This window comes from Cygnus atratus, chromosome 5, assembly GCF_013377495.2.
Source record: "Cygnus atratus isolate AKBS03 ecotype Queensland, Australia chromosome 5, CAtr_DNAZoo_HiC_assembly, whole genome shotgun sequence".
In the NCBI taxonomy this organism is placed as follows: Eukaryota; Metazoa; Chordata; class Aves; order Anseriformes; family Anatidae; genus Cygnus; species Cygnus atratus.
The window spans coordinates 34,549,705-34,565,839 of NC_066366.1; the positions used below are offsets into that span (position 1 = coordinate 34,549,705).

General features: G+C 47.1%; 1 protein-coding gene across 1 annotated transcript; it reads right to left on the reverse strand.

Annotated features, from left to right (window-relative positions):
• Nucleotides 1–1,876: 1,876 nt before the first annotated feature.
• Nucleotides 1,877–4,396, reverse strand: CHST14 (carbohydrate sulfotransferase 14). Its single transcript, XM_035539936.2, has one exon. It carries the CDS (start codon nt 4,017–4,019, stop codon nt 2,940–2,942), a length of 1,080 nt encoding a protein of 359 aa, XP_035395829.1. The 5' UTR covers nt 4,020–4,396; the 3' UTR covers nt 1,877–2,939.
• Nucleotides 4,397–16,135: the final 11,739 nt, after the last annotated feature.

Below are 16,135 nucleotides of genomic sequence, written 5' to 3' on the forward strand. Positions count from 1 at the left end.
CTTCATGATTACCTCCTCCCAGTGCGTACCTGAGCTGCTCTGAAGTCCTTCTCCTCTCTGCTTTCAGTTTCCCCAGGCCCCCAGGAGGAGGGCTGGATCCTGCTCCATGTCTCTTACCTCCAGTAGACAATGTCAGCTCTGGAATTTGCTCAGGATTTATTCCATGCCAGAGAAACACTTGACTAAAAGAAATAATAGAGCTGGTAAGAGATGAGTTTCTTTTCCTTTTTCCTCCCTTCCTACTCAGCTGAAAGGTTTCTCAGGAAATTGTATTTTTAGCCATGGATAAAATGAAGTATCACTAATGGGAACCCAATTGATTTTTCATACTTGCATTCACCAGCTTACAAGTGGCCGACTTGCCACAACGAGGTAAGAAAATCAAAGACAGATAAGAAAAGCAAAGACGTGACCCTGACCGAGGAAGAAGAATGGGTTGTAGAGACAGATGACAAAATCCCCCCCCTGCCATGGCTTTTGGGAAGACTTTTCCACACTTTGCCAGGTATAGGACAAATTTTTGCTCAAGCTATGAGGTTTTGTGGGTTTTGCTCACATTCAAGCCTTCCTTAAAGAAGGGTACAAGGAACTGGGAAAAGGCTTTTAGTTATAGAGAGAAAAAGGCAATCAGTGACATCCAGTGAGCACGTAAGCGCAGAATCCATGAAAAGCAAAATCCGTCTGTGTGCAATAAATGAGATTAAGGGGACGAGAGACTAAAAAATTAATGTGGAGAACAGAAGGTGCAGCAGATAAACAAACAGGCAGCACAAACTTTTCAAATTTCTGAGAAATAAGCATTTAATAAAAACCCAGTTGCTGAACAAGTAGAAAACATTCCCTCAGCCTCATTGACACAAAGACAGTAAAGTCTAACCAGCTTATTCCCAGTTAGAAAGACCTGAAGGTTTAGATTAAGATTAATTAAGAAGATTTAAATAAACACAGACCATCCCATCACTGGCATCTATTTCACAAAATAAGATCTTATTCCCAGCTGATGTCTGGTGTGTTTGGCTGGAGAACAAGGCAGATCCAGATGAATTAGCTGTTTCCAGTGCTGGGCCCCAAATATTCCTGCACCATCACCAAAATCACCAGGGGCAGACAAGAGTTTTAGCCACACAGGCCTGCCACAAAGAGAGCAAAGCCCGTTTCTAACCCATTTTTTGAAAGGCACAGGTGGATGCAGAAGTAAGGATGCAGCCAGGATCTGAAGCCCATGAGCGTAGCACTCATTGCTCTCATACACAACCCTGATCCCATCAGAAGTAAAAATCATTGAGCTCAATAAACTCAAACTGCCCTGCTATTGACTTGAGCAGAAGGAGGTGGCAATTTCACTGTGTGCGTTCATAGATGCAGTGAATCTATTGTCATTTAAGGCTATGCCCTAGGCAGGATTTTCCATCCCTCCACCTTGAGTTCAGTTGAATGGGGCTCCATGCCCTTCTTCCAGACAATTTTGGAAATCTTATCAAAAAAAAAACAGAAAAAAAAAAAAGAAAAAAAAAAAGAGAGAGAGAAAAAATTATTTTTTTTCTGTCACTTTCTTGAGATTAATCCCAGGAAGCCACCAAGTCCCTGCTGTATCTGTAATCCATCTGCGCTGCTTTGTATCAACACCACTGCAATTAGGTGCCTATTTTGCTGCTGACTGCTGCTTTTTATCCAATTGCCTGCGTCGTCCAATTGTTTTGCTGTTCGGCTTGGATGCATTTCTTTCTCCACTGGTTACCACTGCTCTGACACAGAAATTATTCAAGGCAGGAATTGCCTATTTGTCATACTTTTAACGCTTAGCATAAAGGGAAGAAGGCCTCTCACAAGAATTCAAATAAACATTAACATCGAAGAAAAGCACAAAGCAATAGAGTCGTTCATATAAAAATTTTATTAAAAAGGAGGACACAGCCCCCAAAACAGCACTGTACATTATGTCCCAAACTTTTACAATTTAACGGTCATAATTAAATACAAAAAGCTACAAAAATGGTGTGCACATCAGAAAAGAAGAACTAATCCCCCAATTGTTCGAAATGTGGCTGCAGAAAGTGTTTGTCCATGGTGGTTTGCAATGCATGTGGGCACACAGGTACCCCCTGAGGCTGTGAGCAGGCACATTTTGGATTTTTTTTTTTTTCTGTCATAAGAGCCATGATGGCTTTTGATCTTATCAGACCTTTAGCTTAAAGAGAAAGAGAAGAGCAAATTGTTAGGGCTTGATGCTGCATCTGATAATGTTATGCTGGGTAAATAACTTGCATTTTCATAGCATAAGTCACACTCTTTTTGTTATCACTAGTTTTGTTTCAATGACTAGTAATTAAAAGAAAAAATGCGGATACTACTGCTGTAACAGGGAAAAAAAAAACACAACAAAACAGCCTCGCTTAACCACCATCTATAGATGAGAAAATAAAGGAGAAATAAAGCCATATTTTAAAGGACTTTTTTTCTATTCATACTTGAAGAACTACCTCTAGTCTAACCTGGGACCAGTTTTAACAGCGCTAACTTTCAGCGCATCAACCACTATTTTAAATTATGATTGTGAGTCAGCTGCACACTATGTAGTAGTAAACACAAAAAAAGGAGGAAGAATATTTAAAATATATCAATTTTCTTGACTTCCCTACAAAAGATTTCCATGCCGTGCCATAAAAAGAATTTGAAGCAAAATAGATTTACAAAAGCTATTGTGCTCGAGTCAGCGGCATATGTACACATTAAAATTGGAACAATACAAAAAGTATTCTTAGTAGAAAAGGCAATATATAAAATTATATAAAGAGTGTTTTAAAAGTATAAAATTAGGAAATTATGCATAGAAGAGTGTTTCACAGGCCCTGCAGCAACACATTATTTGTAGCAATGGCCGTCTTAGCAAATCCTTGCCAGCGTAGGCAGAATTTCTGCCAGATCCTGAAACAAAAAACTCATTGCCTACAGAATTCGCTGGTTATGTTTGGAAGGGGATAGGCAAAGAGGGAGAAATCCAGGATATATTTTGGTAGCAGCTCTTTTATCAGCTTTTGTTGGGTGTTGCATAGGTAGTAATGGAGTGTTTCTGCTGTCACGGGCTTGTACCACGACTGCCTTTCTGGGAAGCGGATAAAGGAAGGTGCCTGAACTTTCTCAAGGACATGGTTTGCGTCCTCGTTCAGCCGCTCATAGGAGCCGATGAAGTCGTACCTGACGGCGCAGGGCTGGCACAGGTTGTAGATGGGCATCCAGTGCTCGTTCATCTTTTCCACATCCTCATCCAGCAGGTAGCGGAGAAACTCGGAGAAGGTCACGTCGTCGCCTGCCGACTTGCCCCCGTTTTTCCGGTACCTCCTGACAATCTCCACCCCGTACTTCAGCTGGTACTCCTTGATCTCCCCAAACTTATTCCTGTAGGCCGACAGCAGCCTCTCCGCAGGGTTTCGCACAAAGATGAACTTGTAATAGTTCTTCAGGCGGTAGTTGATCTCGTCCGGCTTCATGTCCCCCAGGAACACCAGGTCGCTCCTGTGGTCCATCTTGAGCTTGACATCGACGCTCTCCAGCGCTCCATCCAGCACCTTCAGGATGCGCTTCCAGTTGGAGCAGGCCACCTTGGGGACGTAGCAGTACAGAAAGCGGTACTTGTCGCTGACCAGGAGGTGACGGAGCACCGTCCGCCGCTGGCTGGCCGGCAGCTCCCAGACACTGTGCGGCATGGCCCGCTGCCCGCAGACCGAGCGGATGGTGCGGTTGCGGATGTCCCGCAGCACCTCACGGTCAAGGTCGCCAGGGACCTCCCTGCCACCCACCCTCCGGGCGAGCTCCCCTGCCGGAGGGTGCAGCGGGGGTGGCTTCACCTCGGCCAGGATGCCCTTCTCGATCATCAGCAGCAGCCCGCTGGAGGCCAGGATCACGCCGAACATCAACATGGAGGGCAGCAACACCGTGCCGCCAGCCCGCAAACGGGACCGGCTGCAGGCCGAGGCGGGCGCCCGCCTCAACTCCCCGGAGAAGGGGGACCGGGGGAACATGGCCTCGGAAGAGCCGGGCCAACGCCGCCTCAGCCTCCGAGCCTCATGCCCGGTGAAGGGGGGAGTTGGATGCCGGCTCCCGGCCGCCGGCTCCCGGCCGCCGGCACCGCGGAAGGGGGCTAAGGCGGGGCAGCCGCCGGCAGTGACGGCCGCGCGGGGCGGGCAAGGGGCCGGCGGAGGCGGCGGCCATTTCGCGGCGTCCCCGCCCCGCGCCCATCATTCCCCCTTCTCTCCGTCACTGCCTCCTTCTCTCCGTCACGGGGGAGTGGGCAGGAAGCCTCGGAGGGTGTCCCTCGGCCCCTTCAGGCGTCTCCGTGAGGGAGGGGAACGCGGAGCCGCCTGCCGCCGCGTTTCCAGTCAGGGCTGCAGCTCCCGCCGCGTTCCTCAGTCACTCAGGGCAGGCGCAGTTATTAGGGTGAACGAACATCCCACGTTCTCCTCTCCCCACAATAAGTATTACATTTAAGAAAATAAACCATCCCCGGCCTTGGTTCCGAATTACAGGACAGATTTGAAGGGTGCTCGCAGCCCAGAGGAGGTCAAGACCCTTCAGCGCTGCGTTTTCTGCACCCAGACCCCACCTGCACACACACTTTTTGCTCCTGTAACAAATACTGAGTTGCAAAGGGTGGGTTTTAAACCCACCGAGTGTGAAGCTGCACCTTTTGACTCCCAGTGCTTCCCCGCTTGTATTTAGTCATTCTGCAGCATGATACAGGCTTTAATTAGACGGCTGTAATCTGGATTTTCCCCAATACTTCATTAAGACAGACTACTATTAATTAGTTATGACATGCTTTGTTTAATCCTTTAACATTTTATTGCACAGTTTCAGCATTGGAAGTGGAAGAGAAAGTGATTTAAATTACCTTGCGAGCTCTCTGCAGCTTCTTGGGCGCTGTGCACAGAGGGAAGTCTAAGCCAAGGACAGCTGTGCCACCACCTGGAAGGCAAAGAAAAATATTTCTAAATATATAGGTATTTCCCCCAAGCCTTGCTCTTCAGATTGTCTGAATGACTCGAGCTGAAGTTCTCCTCACACCGCCTCCGCCTAAAGCAAACCCTAAGAGCAGCAACAAGCTGTAACCAGAGGCTTCTAATTGGAGCCAGGTAGGCAGCCTGAACAGCAGGTAAATGCTAAACTAGACATAAGGGTGCAATTTCTAAATAGAGCTCTTTCTGGAGCAGAAATCATGCCATACTTGTATTGTTCAGCATATTTTTCTTCATTGCACTTTAAGAGCATACCACGGGGTTTGTGCTTCTTAACTAGTCTTCCAGGGACTCTGTCAAAAGCTTTCTTAACATCAAAAGAAAACAGCTTAGTTTTCTTTGATCAAAAGCCGAGAGTGTTTTGTCAGCCAAGACAGACAAAGTATTTGCAGCGAAGTGCAAGAGCCTGAAGCTAGATTATTTTACATTTTACAGTTTTATTTTGATGTAAATACAGCATTAGTTTTAGAAAGATACTGAATATTCTACACTGTGATCAGCAGCACAGCTGAAAATCTGCACAATCTGTAGCATTACCAGATTTCTGATACGATTTCAGAGGGCAGGTCTGAGGATCTGATCTTGATCTCAATACCAGAGTAAACTGAAGGTGTGCCAACGTATGAGATGAGAATCAGACCTACTTGGAAAGTCTGCATCTTAGAGAAGAAGATTGATTACAGTAAACACTGGTAAAGGCACTAATACTATTTCCAAAACAAACAAGGGAAATTTTTATTTCTTAGAAGGCATGCTAGCCTAGCACCGCTTGCCCTCCTTTGTTTCTATTCACTTGTGATATCTATAGGCCTAGAGTAGTTACATATGGTAACCAATGAGTTCTGAATTTATATTCCAGACTGCTAGAAATCGAAGACTGCCCAAGATGTCAGTCAGTTCATTTTTTCTCCTAGGTATGCAAGGAAACTTTGATTTAAGGATTGGTCTTAATAGCACAGGTCTTTGGTAGGATGCAAAGTCTCTATAGAAACAACATAGCTAAGAAAATACAGGATTTGTGGTGCTGTGTTGTTCGTTTGCAAGACTAAAGCCCTTGTCACTGAAAAAAAATATTAACTAGTTATACTGAATGTGCCTAATGCTCACTCTGCATGGTGATAAACTTGATCTTCAAAACAGTTAAAAGAAGCACCATGTTCAGAGTGTGCAGAACTACTGGAATATATTTCAGAGATCCATTTCTTCAGAGAAGATACATTTTGAACATAAAATGTCACTAAGAAACCCTAAGTTTAGGCTGCTGTGAGTTGCCTATAAAGCTTGTACTGCAAAGCACAAGAGATGGAATTGTTTAGTTCTTTCTTACAGATATATCAAGGAGGATTTTGTAATAATTGACAGCCCTTTTCAGGATGCTTTCAAACCATACCTGTTTACCTTTGTCACTTTATTCCAAATAACTAAAGGCAAATGACCCTCATTTTGGCCAACTAAATATGTATTCTGGCTCTGCTACAATTACAGGAACCACGCATAAGATGCACATGGGAACAGAAGGCCTGCTGATGACTGCATCTGTGAGCTTCTCGCTGATCCTAATTGTAAACTGTGAGTTTGGGAAGGAAGAGGCTTGCAGACATGCTGTTTCATCTAGTTGATCTGCTGACTTCATGGTGCACTCTAGACAAACTTTGATGCTTGTTTCTCCACTTCAGGTAAGTATTTCTGCAGTAGTTGTCATCCTAGCCCAGACTAGTGCATAATGACTAGCCAGTGATGTTATCACTGGATCTTGCCAGAGCATGTAGAGCATTGTGTTAAGAAACTACCTTCAGCACTGCCTGAAATAAATTGTACTCACTCAAATGTAAAATTTAAGAGTCTGTTCCTTTGCTTTTTCACATTTAAAAAGCGACATCTCACAGACACCATAAAAATCCGTGTCTCCTGTAACTCAGACAGCACATGCAGCCCACAGCATTGTTTGTCCCCCATACCAGCAGCGCTTACAACTCTGCACAGAGCAACCTTCTCAATCCACCCCCACTGTGAGCGCCTGGGAAAACAGGCAGGCTTTACAGCATGCCCAATGGATTAACCAAATCCAGCTGTCGTTACTATATATGGGTAAAGTATGGCTGCACTTAAACTGCACCTTTCATCTGTAGGAATCTTAAAATCCCTGTGCAGAAGAGAGACACATTCATCCACACCAAGTCACAGTAAATTGTTTTCATCCCATGGCTATATGCAGCACCATGGAACAAGGAAAACCCTCATAGCCATACTCACAGAGATGCTTTGCCAGATCTCAGAGTGATCCTCATCTACCTAGGGGTGTAATGGCAGCCTCTTCCCCACAATTACTCATTTCTGAAGGATATAAAAATAGAATTTTTATAATTCACAGCACTCTTCAAGCTGCTTTCAAACCCCACCATTTACTTTTGCCTTAAGATCACAGGGTTGGCATTGCAATCCGTAGCAGGACAGCTCTTGCCAGCCCAGCAAAGACCATTCTTTAGAGCAGGAACAGAAAACTTCAGTCCGTTGCCTGTCCAGACCAAGGGGTTAGGAGCATGTTCCTTCCATCCCCATGTAACAACCAACTGGTGTTGAATAATTCTCTAGTTTTTTTTCTTTCTTTCTTTTTTTTTTTCCTCAATGCGAACTCACGTGAGCAGAGAAGCAACGTTATAATGCATTGTTTTATACATTTAACTGCATTACACTGAGCTGGTCTCCCAGTATCGTTTATGAGGGTGACACTCAGGTTTAAAGCAGACTGTAGAATTCATCCCTGTCTAACAGAAATGGTCATAATAAAAAGTGTCAATTCCTATAGGGGATGGAGAGAAAGACTGAAGGACATACGTGTCCTTCCAGCCCAGTGTGAGGTCAGACACTGATGGTCATCACAAGCACTGCCACATGCCCTACCAAGGCCCTGCTGGTCTTTCGGGTAGGATCCAATATTTACTTTGGGCTGAGAAACTGCAAAAAGTAAGAACACATGAGGCCCCAACAAAAAGCTTAGAAAAAAAGAAAAAATATTTGAAGAACAACCATTTGAGCTGATGCCAACTTTCCAAACAAGCACAGTACAGCATGACAGGACAGTGACAAGTAAGTGTGGGCAAAATAAGGCCTCTTGGACCAATATGAACAGCTCCAAATCAAAAAGCAAAACAAGCAAAGCTTGAAGAGATCCGATGTTGTGGCTGTGTGTCCATAGATCATCCAGTAATTTAGTATAATAAAGCCTCTTAAGGAAGTGGATAAGTGTAGTGAGCTGATTGTGAAATGGCTTCTACGTAAAGCAGAGTTTCTTATCTCTAGGAAAAAAGTCTTTTTAAAACAAGTCAAACATGCTGGGTGAATATGCTAAATAATTCAGAGAAGATTATTATGATAGGCTAGGTCTATCTTGCTCGTAATAGAAATCACTATTTTCAAGGAAAATGTAGCGCTGAAGGATCTGCTTATCTTGCAACTGCAAATTAATTGATATGCAGCTGGCTGAACTTGCAAAGACCTTATGCTGAGTTTAATGCCGTTTTTCCCCGCTCTGTTGTGCATAACTGTGCAATTGCCTCGGAACTGAGCCTTTTCAGGAGTTTTGGTTCCTTTTTTTCAAGGAAACCACCACCACACATGGTCATTAGAAGCCACAGCAGCTTGTCCCACCTTGGCTTTGCCAATTTCCCAGTGTGCTGATGCCTGGAGGGAGGAAGAGAACACACTCAGGTGCCCGGGATTGTAAGGACAGTAAATTCGTGGGGCAGGCTGCAAGGCTGTACGTTCCCCACTGGGGCTATACGCACCATATAGGTGCCAGTGCTCGGATCTGCTCCAGCTGGGCAAGAGGTGAGGGGAAGTTCAGAAATAGCGCAGGGGCCGGCGTTTCGGTAACAGCAGCTCTGAGTCAGAGCTTTCCTGGCGCTGGCTGTGGGCAGCAACTCCCAGGTCGTCTGAAGAAGAGCAGATCAACGTGCAGGAGCCCTTCCCAGGCAGAGAACATACAATTTTAAGCAGTAGAAACCAAAACTCCCTTTTTCTGCTCTTCATCCTCCACTGGCCAATCTCAAATCTCTCCCAGCCCTTCCATACCAGGGCCGTGTATCCCTACCAGCTGCGTACACATCGGACATCACTAACATCAGCAGCCAGCTGTGGCTTTATCATCAAATTTTCAGTATGAACACACATTAAATGTGTGCAGCTATGAAACTCACGTTGCCAGAGGGTCTCAAAGTCTCCAAACTCATTCTAGGTATATCTGCTCCTCTTTACAACAAGCGGTTCCCCGAGGCTCCCAAACAACTCTTGTGGGGCTGTAATGAAGTTATGAGTCCTGCAGGTCCTCTCCAGTGATTGCCACCGGCCTCATTACCTGCTTCAGCCAGCCTTGCACACTTAAATAATGGGGAAAGTTCGGAGTCAGCGCAGCGATCTGCTTGAGCAGCAGCTCTGAGCAACTTGCCATACAAGGCAGGGATGCTGCAGCAGCAGGACTGATCCTTAGAAATGAAAATTGCTGCAGGGCTTATGCTTTGCCACATCCTCAGTAGATGACTTTTTTTGGGGGGGTTTAAAGATCTCCTACAAACGTGCTAGACAGGATGTTATTTCCAGTGGGGGGAAAAGTGTCAGAAGGGTTGGCTGTCTTGTGAAAATGCATTGTTCTCACTGATGCAGGGCTGATAGATGGTTGGAAATATTCCTTCTTCATTATATATTTTCCTCCCAAGTCTTGGTTGAAAGGCAGAAATATCTGTTAAGGAAAGGCAATGCTACATGGCACCTAATAACACTTTTCTGGGTCTGAAAGGAAAGAAATTGCTTACATTCCTTCATAAAACAAATCAAAACCAAATGTCAGGGTAAGAAATAGCAATTTCTTTCCTGGATAAATGAGCAAAATGGATGTAGTGAAAGCCCAGGACACTTCACCATGCCCAGGGGGGCTTGCCAGCATGCAAGTTTTTGGTACTTGCTGCTTGAATATGACTAATGTTTTTGTGAGCCAACTAATTTCACAGGCAGGAAAGCAAGGACTGAATCTGCTCTGACGCCTCCCAAATCTGCAGCATCTCATCTCTGATGCCAGAAATTACTACCACAAGGCAAGAAAGTAGGGCTGAGGTCAAACGAGTAGCTGTTTTCATTTGCAATGTCCTTTCGTGCATTGGGAGCAAGGAACAGCCTGCAAACTGGATGCTTTGCCCCAGGAAATTTATTCGAGAGGGAGGTTGGACAGTGATAGTGATGGGTACTGGGAGATGAGAAATGTTAGGTGTAAGTTAAAAGAAAGAGAGGCTCAAGCTGGAATTAAGAAGGAGCTTGTCCTCGAGAGGACAGTCAAGCACTGGAGAAGGTTGGCCGGAGGAGTTGTGCCAACTGCATGGAGCCCGGGCTGAAAGACTCCAAAATAACGAGCGCTGCCTCGGCAGGGCGCCTGGGTGCAAGAGTCACTCAGCCATTCCCTTGCAACCACCCATCATCCCAACCAAGCCTTCAGAGAGCAGCAGCAGTTACCTGATGGAGAACAGCATGGTCTTCTGGACAGCTGCATCAAAAGAAAAGGCAAAACAACTGAGCCCCCAAAAGCCCACCTATTTCGCCAAGACAATTCCATTAAACAGGTTATTCCTCAATGCGATTAACATCCCCTGACCATTGGGATGGGCAAGAAATGGTGCGAGCTGGGCTGAACTTGATGAATACATCGCAAGAGGGCACAAAACAGCTGGGTGGTCCTCATTGGAGCGATTGAGAGCATCGTGCATGTCTCGAGGTGCTTGGCAGACACGGGTTTTCTCCTTGCAAATGTATCAACATAAAGGTGGGTTTGGATATGAGCATTCAAGAGTAGAAAATTAAGGAGGCAGCTCAGGATCTGGGTAGCAGGAAACAGAAGAGAGAAAGCTTCATCTCCTGAAAAATGAATTGTTAGAGAACATGTGCTGTTTTAATTAGGCAAAGCACCAGAAGTGACTCGAGCAAGAACTCCAGGACTCCATCCATCCCATCTGGATAATTTTAAAAGAAATGTCAAGAGCAATAAACTAAATAAGTAAATCTGCTTCCCCTTGCTTCCTTACCATGGAGAAATTGGTCTTTCTGCAGAAAAGCACTGGAGACTGTCTTCCCCCATCTATAAATAACAAAAATGGCACATTTTTTTCCCCAGATTTTAGAAAAAAATGATTAGGAATCTAACACAGGCATTGCAATTCTTACACTAGAAGATGGAGGACTGGGGGTCTGACCCTTTAACAAAGAAATCCTTTTCCACATGGGTTTACTACAAGATTATAACAGCACCTTCCCTCTGCAATGGTCCATCCCAGGGGCTGTGCCCACTGGGGACATTTTGCATAGGACAGAGGAGGCTTTCAGCGCTGCAGCCCCACTCTGCCCCACATCTTGCTTCGGGATGCCCTAATCCTCCACACCATGCTCACCGTGACCTTCAGGCCATGCAAAAGTTGTTTGTTCTCCTGCAGGCCCACAGTCATCCTCCTTAGATCACAATTTCTCATGGAAGCCTTTGCAAAGGAGGAAATTTAAATTGCAAGCCAACTTTCTCAAATATCAGAAAAAAAAATCAAAGTCAGGAGCATCTCTTCTTGTTGCTGGATGAAGACTCTGGAAATGGGGTTGGCTTTGCAGGCAAGCCCTGCTGCTTTTTCAGATCCGTGTTTACAGCCCCACATGCCTGCGGGGTTGCTGGCACCGGGCATTCGAGCAGCTCCCGGCATCCCTGCTCCCTTTAGGAAATCCATTCACAGCGGGCGTTTCGGCTTTCATCTCGCAGGGAGGCGAGAACAAAACCCAACCGTGCTCATTTGTGTGCACGACAGCAGCTAATACGGTAAAATAAATGGCACTAACATGCCATATAATTCCCTCTTTATAGACTGTAATTATACAGTGTGGTATTAACTCAACCCTACTTATTTGCTGCACTCCAGCTCCAATACAAAAGGGAAGGATTTGGGAGCTGTGCTTGGAAAAGAAGAAACATCCCCACCGCCCCATCCCAGCCTGGGATGGAGGCAAAGCATTTAGTTGCAAGGTCACCCTCAATTTTGAGCAATTTAGAGCTTCATCCCTTCGAGAATTTCATATTCTTGGCCCCAGGCGTAGCAGGGGACAGCTGGTGCACGCACGTGGTCCTTCCTGCACCCAGAACCCTGCATTTTAAACGCCGGGCTCAGGCACTGCCAAAAGGACGCTCGGTGCTTCGAAAACATGTGCTGCTATATACAGGTTTTTACATATTAATCTATCTACATATCTACATATTAAAAAAAATAATTAAAAAAAATTAGCATGTCTGTGTCACAGGAGAAAACGCAGGGAGCCTGAATCATGGCACGAAGGAATATGGAGAGTTCACCTTTTGGAGAGGAAAGGAGAAAAGTTTTCTTACCCGCTCTTCCCAGCACACTCGATGTTTTCCAAACCACGACATCCCCGCTGTGGAAAGCAGAAATGCCTCGGGAACAGTCCCAAACCGCTTCCCAAGGGGAAACCCCGCCAGGTTTTCCACAACCATCTCATTCATCAAGCACTCAGCAGGCCTGGCACTGCCATTGCTGCCTAGCACACCGCCTTGCGAACCTTGTCATTTATGGGAGCAGAGAAAACTCGGAGCAACGAAGAAAACTGCTTCTAGCAACCCAGCCGGTGTTTAAGAGACGCTCGCACAGGGGCTGCTTTCTTTTCCCCTTTCTGTGAAGTCAGACAAGCACAGCACTGTCTGCAGCGAGGTGTGTGACACGCATCTCTAAAAACAGAATTAGTTTTGGGCAAGGGTCAGTTGGTGCCCAGATAACACCTACAGGCGTCACCCTGCCCCTCCTGGCTGATTATCACACACTGCGTGCTTCCCCTGTAGGGTAAACACAAACCAACAGGCTACAGACGAAAATCTCCCTCCTCGCTTCCCCTGCACGAACAGAGGAAGTTTGCTGATGCAGGCGCTGGCTGCTGCTGAAACTGGGTTCTCCTGACCCTGCTTTGCCAAGCTTTTGCTCAATATCCTTTCAAAAACACCTTTTCTCATTAGAACAGTTCGCCTGTTTTCTAATGCCCGTATTCCGGTGCCCTGACCGCCACGGAGAACAGAAAATCTTCATCGAGCTGCTGGCGTGGTTCAGCATTGCTGAATAGGTTCTCCTGTAAGAATTATTGGGCAGCCGAACCCACTCCAAGCGCCGCTTGTTTCTACAGAGCGCTCTGAAGAGGTTTACGGAGATACAAAAATTAAATACAAAGCTGCAGAATAAATGGTGCTTCCATGCGGTGTATTGTGTAAATCCAGTTTAAATTGTTTCCTTTATTAAATATCCTTTCCACTTAAAAATGGATTAGCTGCTCTCACTAGAGGCTCCGGCGGAAAAGCCATCCCATCCCTATAGCAACAAGTGACAGGAATGCCACGCTCGCTCCCACAACAGCTCCTCGGCCTCATGTTATCCAGAACCACCATTGCAGCACTTCCAATAAATTACCGATTAATTCTGATAATTTCAATAAATTCTGATTAATTACCTCCATCAGCACGGAGCGGCGCTGCGGATTTGTGCCGTGCTGGGGGCTCCTTTGCAGAGGCTGGGGGCCACGCACATGGCCCCGTCCCGTGTTGAATGCGGCGATAGCACACGTAGGAGTTTTCCAGGAAGGAAGGAAAGATGACTTACAGGTGAGTTGGTGGGGGATGCCTGCCCCAAAATCTCCTCCAGGAGCACGCAGAGCTCTTAACCTACATTTTAGACCAGTGTTTGGAAGAACAAGAGTAATTGAAACAGCGCGTGCGCCCTCAACCCATTGTTTGAACACCCTGCTGCCATTACAGGGAGAATTAACTTAAAAAGGGCAGATTTAGCTGAATTTCTGGGGTTTGCAGGAGACTGGAGCAGCGTGATTCAGCTGGTCCCCACCATGCAGCCTCCTTTCCCCGGGGCTGAACAGGATGTGTTCCCTTCCTGCTGCTGTCTTCCCACAGGAGATGCCCTCCAGCACCACCCACCTCGGTATTTCTGGAAAAACAGCTTCGCGGGGTGAGGAAAGGCTTCAGCCTCCGCTCCCGACACGGGGCTGCAGCGGGGACAAACGATACAGGCTGAGCTTGGTTTTTATGCAGCGCTGGGTGCTGCTCGTTGCTCGGCAGCCGCTTGCACAGGACCTAGCCGAGCGCTCCATCGCACGAACACCACGGCCGAAATCGCTCCCGTCTCTTGGCTGGGGTGAGCTTTGGCACCGTTACAGCCGGTGACAATTAGCACCGTTAAGGCAGTGGTTAAACGCAGCCGTGGCTTTTGCTCCAGGTGGGAAGACGCTTTGGTAACTGGAGCAGGCACCGAGAGCTGCTCCGCTTCTGCTCCATGGAGAGGAAGGTGGCGATGAAACCCGTGGGGAAACAACCGCAGAAACGCATGCCAGGATCCCAGCCGGTGCCTCCCCGGGCAAGGAGCTGCCCTGAAACACAGCCCCGAGGTGCGGGGCGAGCAGGCACACCAACACCCCGAGGCTGTGATGAGCCATGGGCGAGCAGTCCCCTTCCTCTGCACGGATTTTAATTCCCCAGCCTCCGGATGGGCGTTTTAATGCCTCCCGCCCCTACAGCACGCTTGTCCCACTGCCAAGCCTCACCCTGCAGGTGGCTGCAGCCCCGAGCACCAACATCGCCCCAGCAGCCCACCTCCGGACACCGCATGTGCAAGCCAGGGCAGATGAAACCTGCAAGGAGCCCCTGCCTGTTACCTTCATCACTGTCGTAAGGGCACAAGAGCCCAAATTCATTCAATGCTAGCTCCAGAAGGGCTGGATGCCCTCGGCGCAGCTCCTTGGGTAGCCAATTTCAACAATAAACCCATTTTTCTTCGATGTTAATCACAGCTTTTCAGCTCACTGTGCATGAAGAGCTGGGACAGAAAATTTTTCTCAATTTTTGTTTTCTTTTAAATCGACCCCTGGGAGACATGGTCACTGCCTGGCAAAGCGCAGGAGCTGTCCAGAGGTATGGGGTGTGCACAGAGCACGTTTTGGCCACCACACCACTGATGTCTCTGGGTTTCAGCCCTGGCACTCTACTTGCATTAAGCACAACTTCAAAGTTTCAAGTGGGTCTTTAGCAAAAATCCAGGGTCAGGCATATCACGCCCGCTCACCCCACATTGGCTTGCAAATTTAAATGTCACAGGATGAGCTCCTCTCTCCCCATGGGAGATAAATCACAGCTTACTGCGCTTCACTATCAAGAAGGTTTTCCTTTTTCAGCCCAAATTCTCTCATTTTTGTCTACTCCTCCAGGTTTGTGCCTAACCTGTCCACAGCTCCCCACGAGGAGCATGGTAAGAGGGCTCCTCATTAACGATGACGGGCAGGGAAATCAAAAAAGCAAAGATCCTCTGGCAAAAAAAAACAAAAAAATACCTAATCCCACGAAGATGTCAGACCAGGAACTTAATGAGAACGGGCTAATGAGGCTGGCGGGGCTGCAAGGCACACTGCTTAAGGTGGTGGGAGCAGTGGTCCCACCTCGGTGCATCCATACGCTGCTCCCACCAACAGGGCAATCTCAAAATTTCCCTTTCGAGGCAACCTTGGAGCAAGAGACGGTGCAAAACCCCGTTGTGCTGCTGCCCTGTGTTTTAAGGCTGCTGTTACCATGCCCAGCCCATCTGCATTCATGCCACAAACCACGCTCGCCACTCACTCCCCTCTCTATAATTAGGAGCCAATTCAGCATCGGTAACAGCCGTCACTTTTTCATCCTGCTCATTTTGTTCCCAGAACTCATTCTCCCCCTTCCCAGGCATGCAAGGGTCCAGCTCTAATTAAAACACAGTATTATTTATAGAAATAACCCATTCCAAGGGCCAGCCACCCAGCCAAGAGCTAAATCATGGCTCCTCCCCACTGCTCCGCGCCTGGAGCTCCATGGATGCTCAGCCTGGCTTCGTTGCAGAGGGCACCAAAACCTGACACCGAACATCACAGTTTTGGGGTGAGCAGCTTTGGCAGCGGCTTTTTGCCAGCATTTTGCTTGCAGAGCTGCTTCTCATCGCTGCCTGGGCAGAACCATTTCAGCCCTACTCCCAGGACCTGCTGCTTACTGCAAGCACCCGAGCTCAGCACCTTCAGCCTGC

Coding starts and splice junctions, on each gene's coding strand:
- CHST14 (XM_035539936.2), bottom strand. CDS start 4,019: ATGTTCCCCCGGTCCCCCTTCTCCGGGGAGTTGAGGCGGGCGCCCGCC.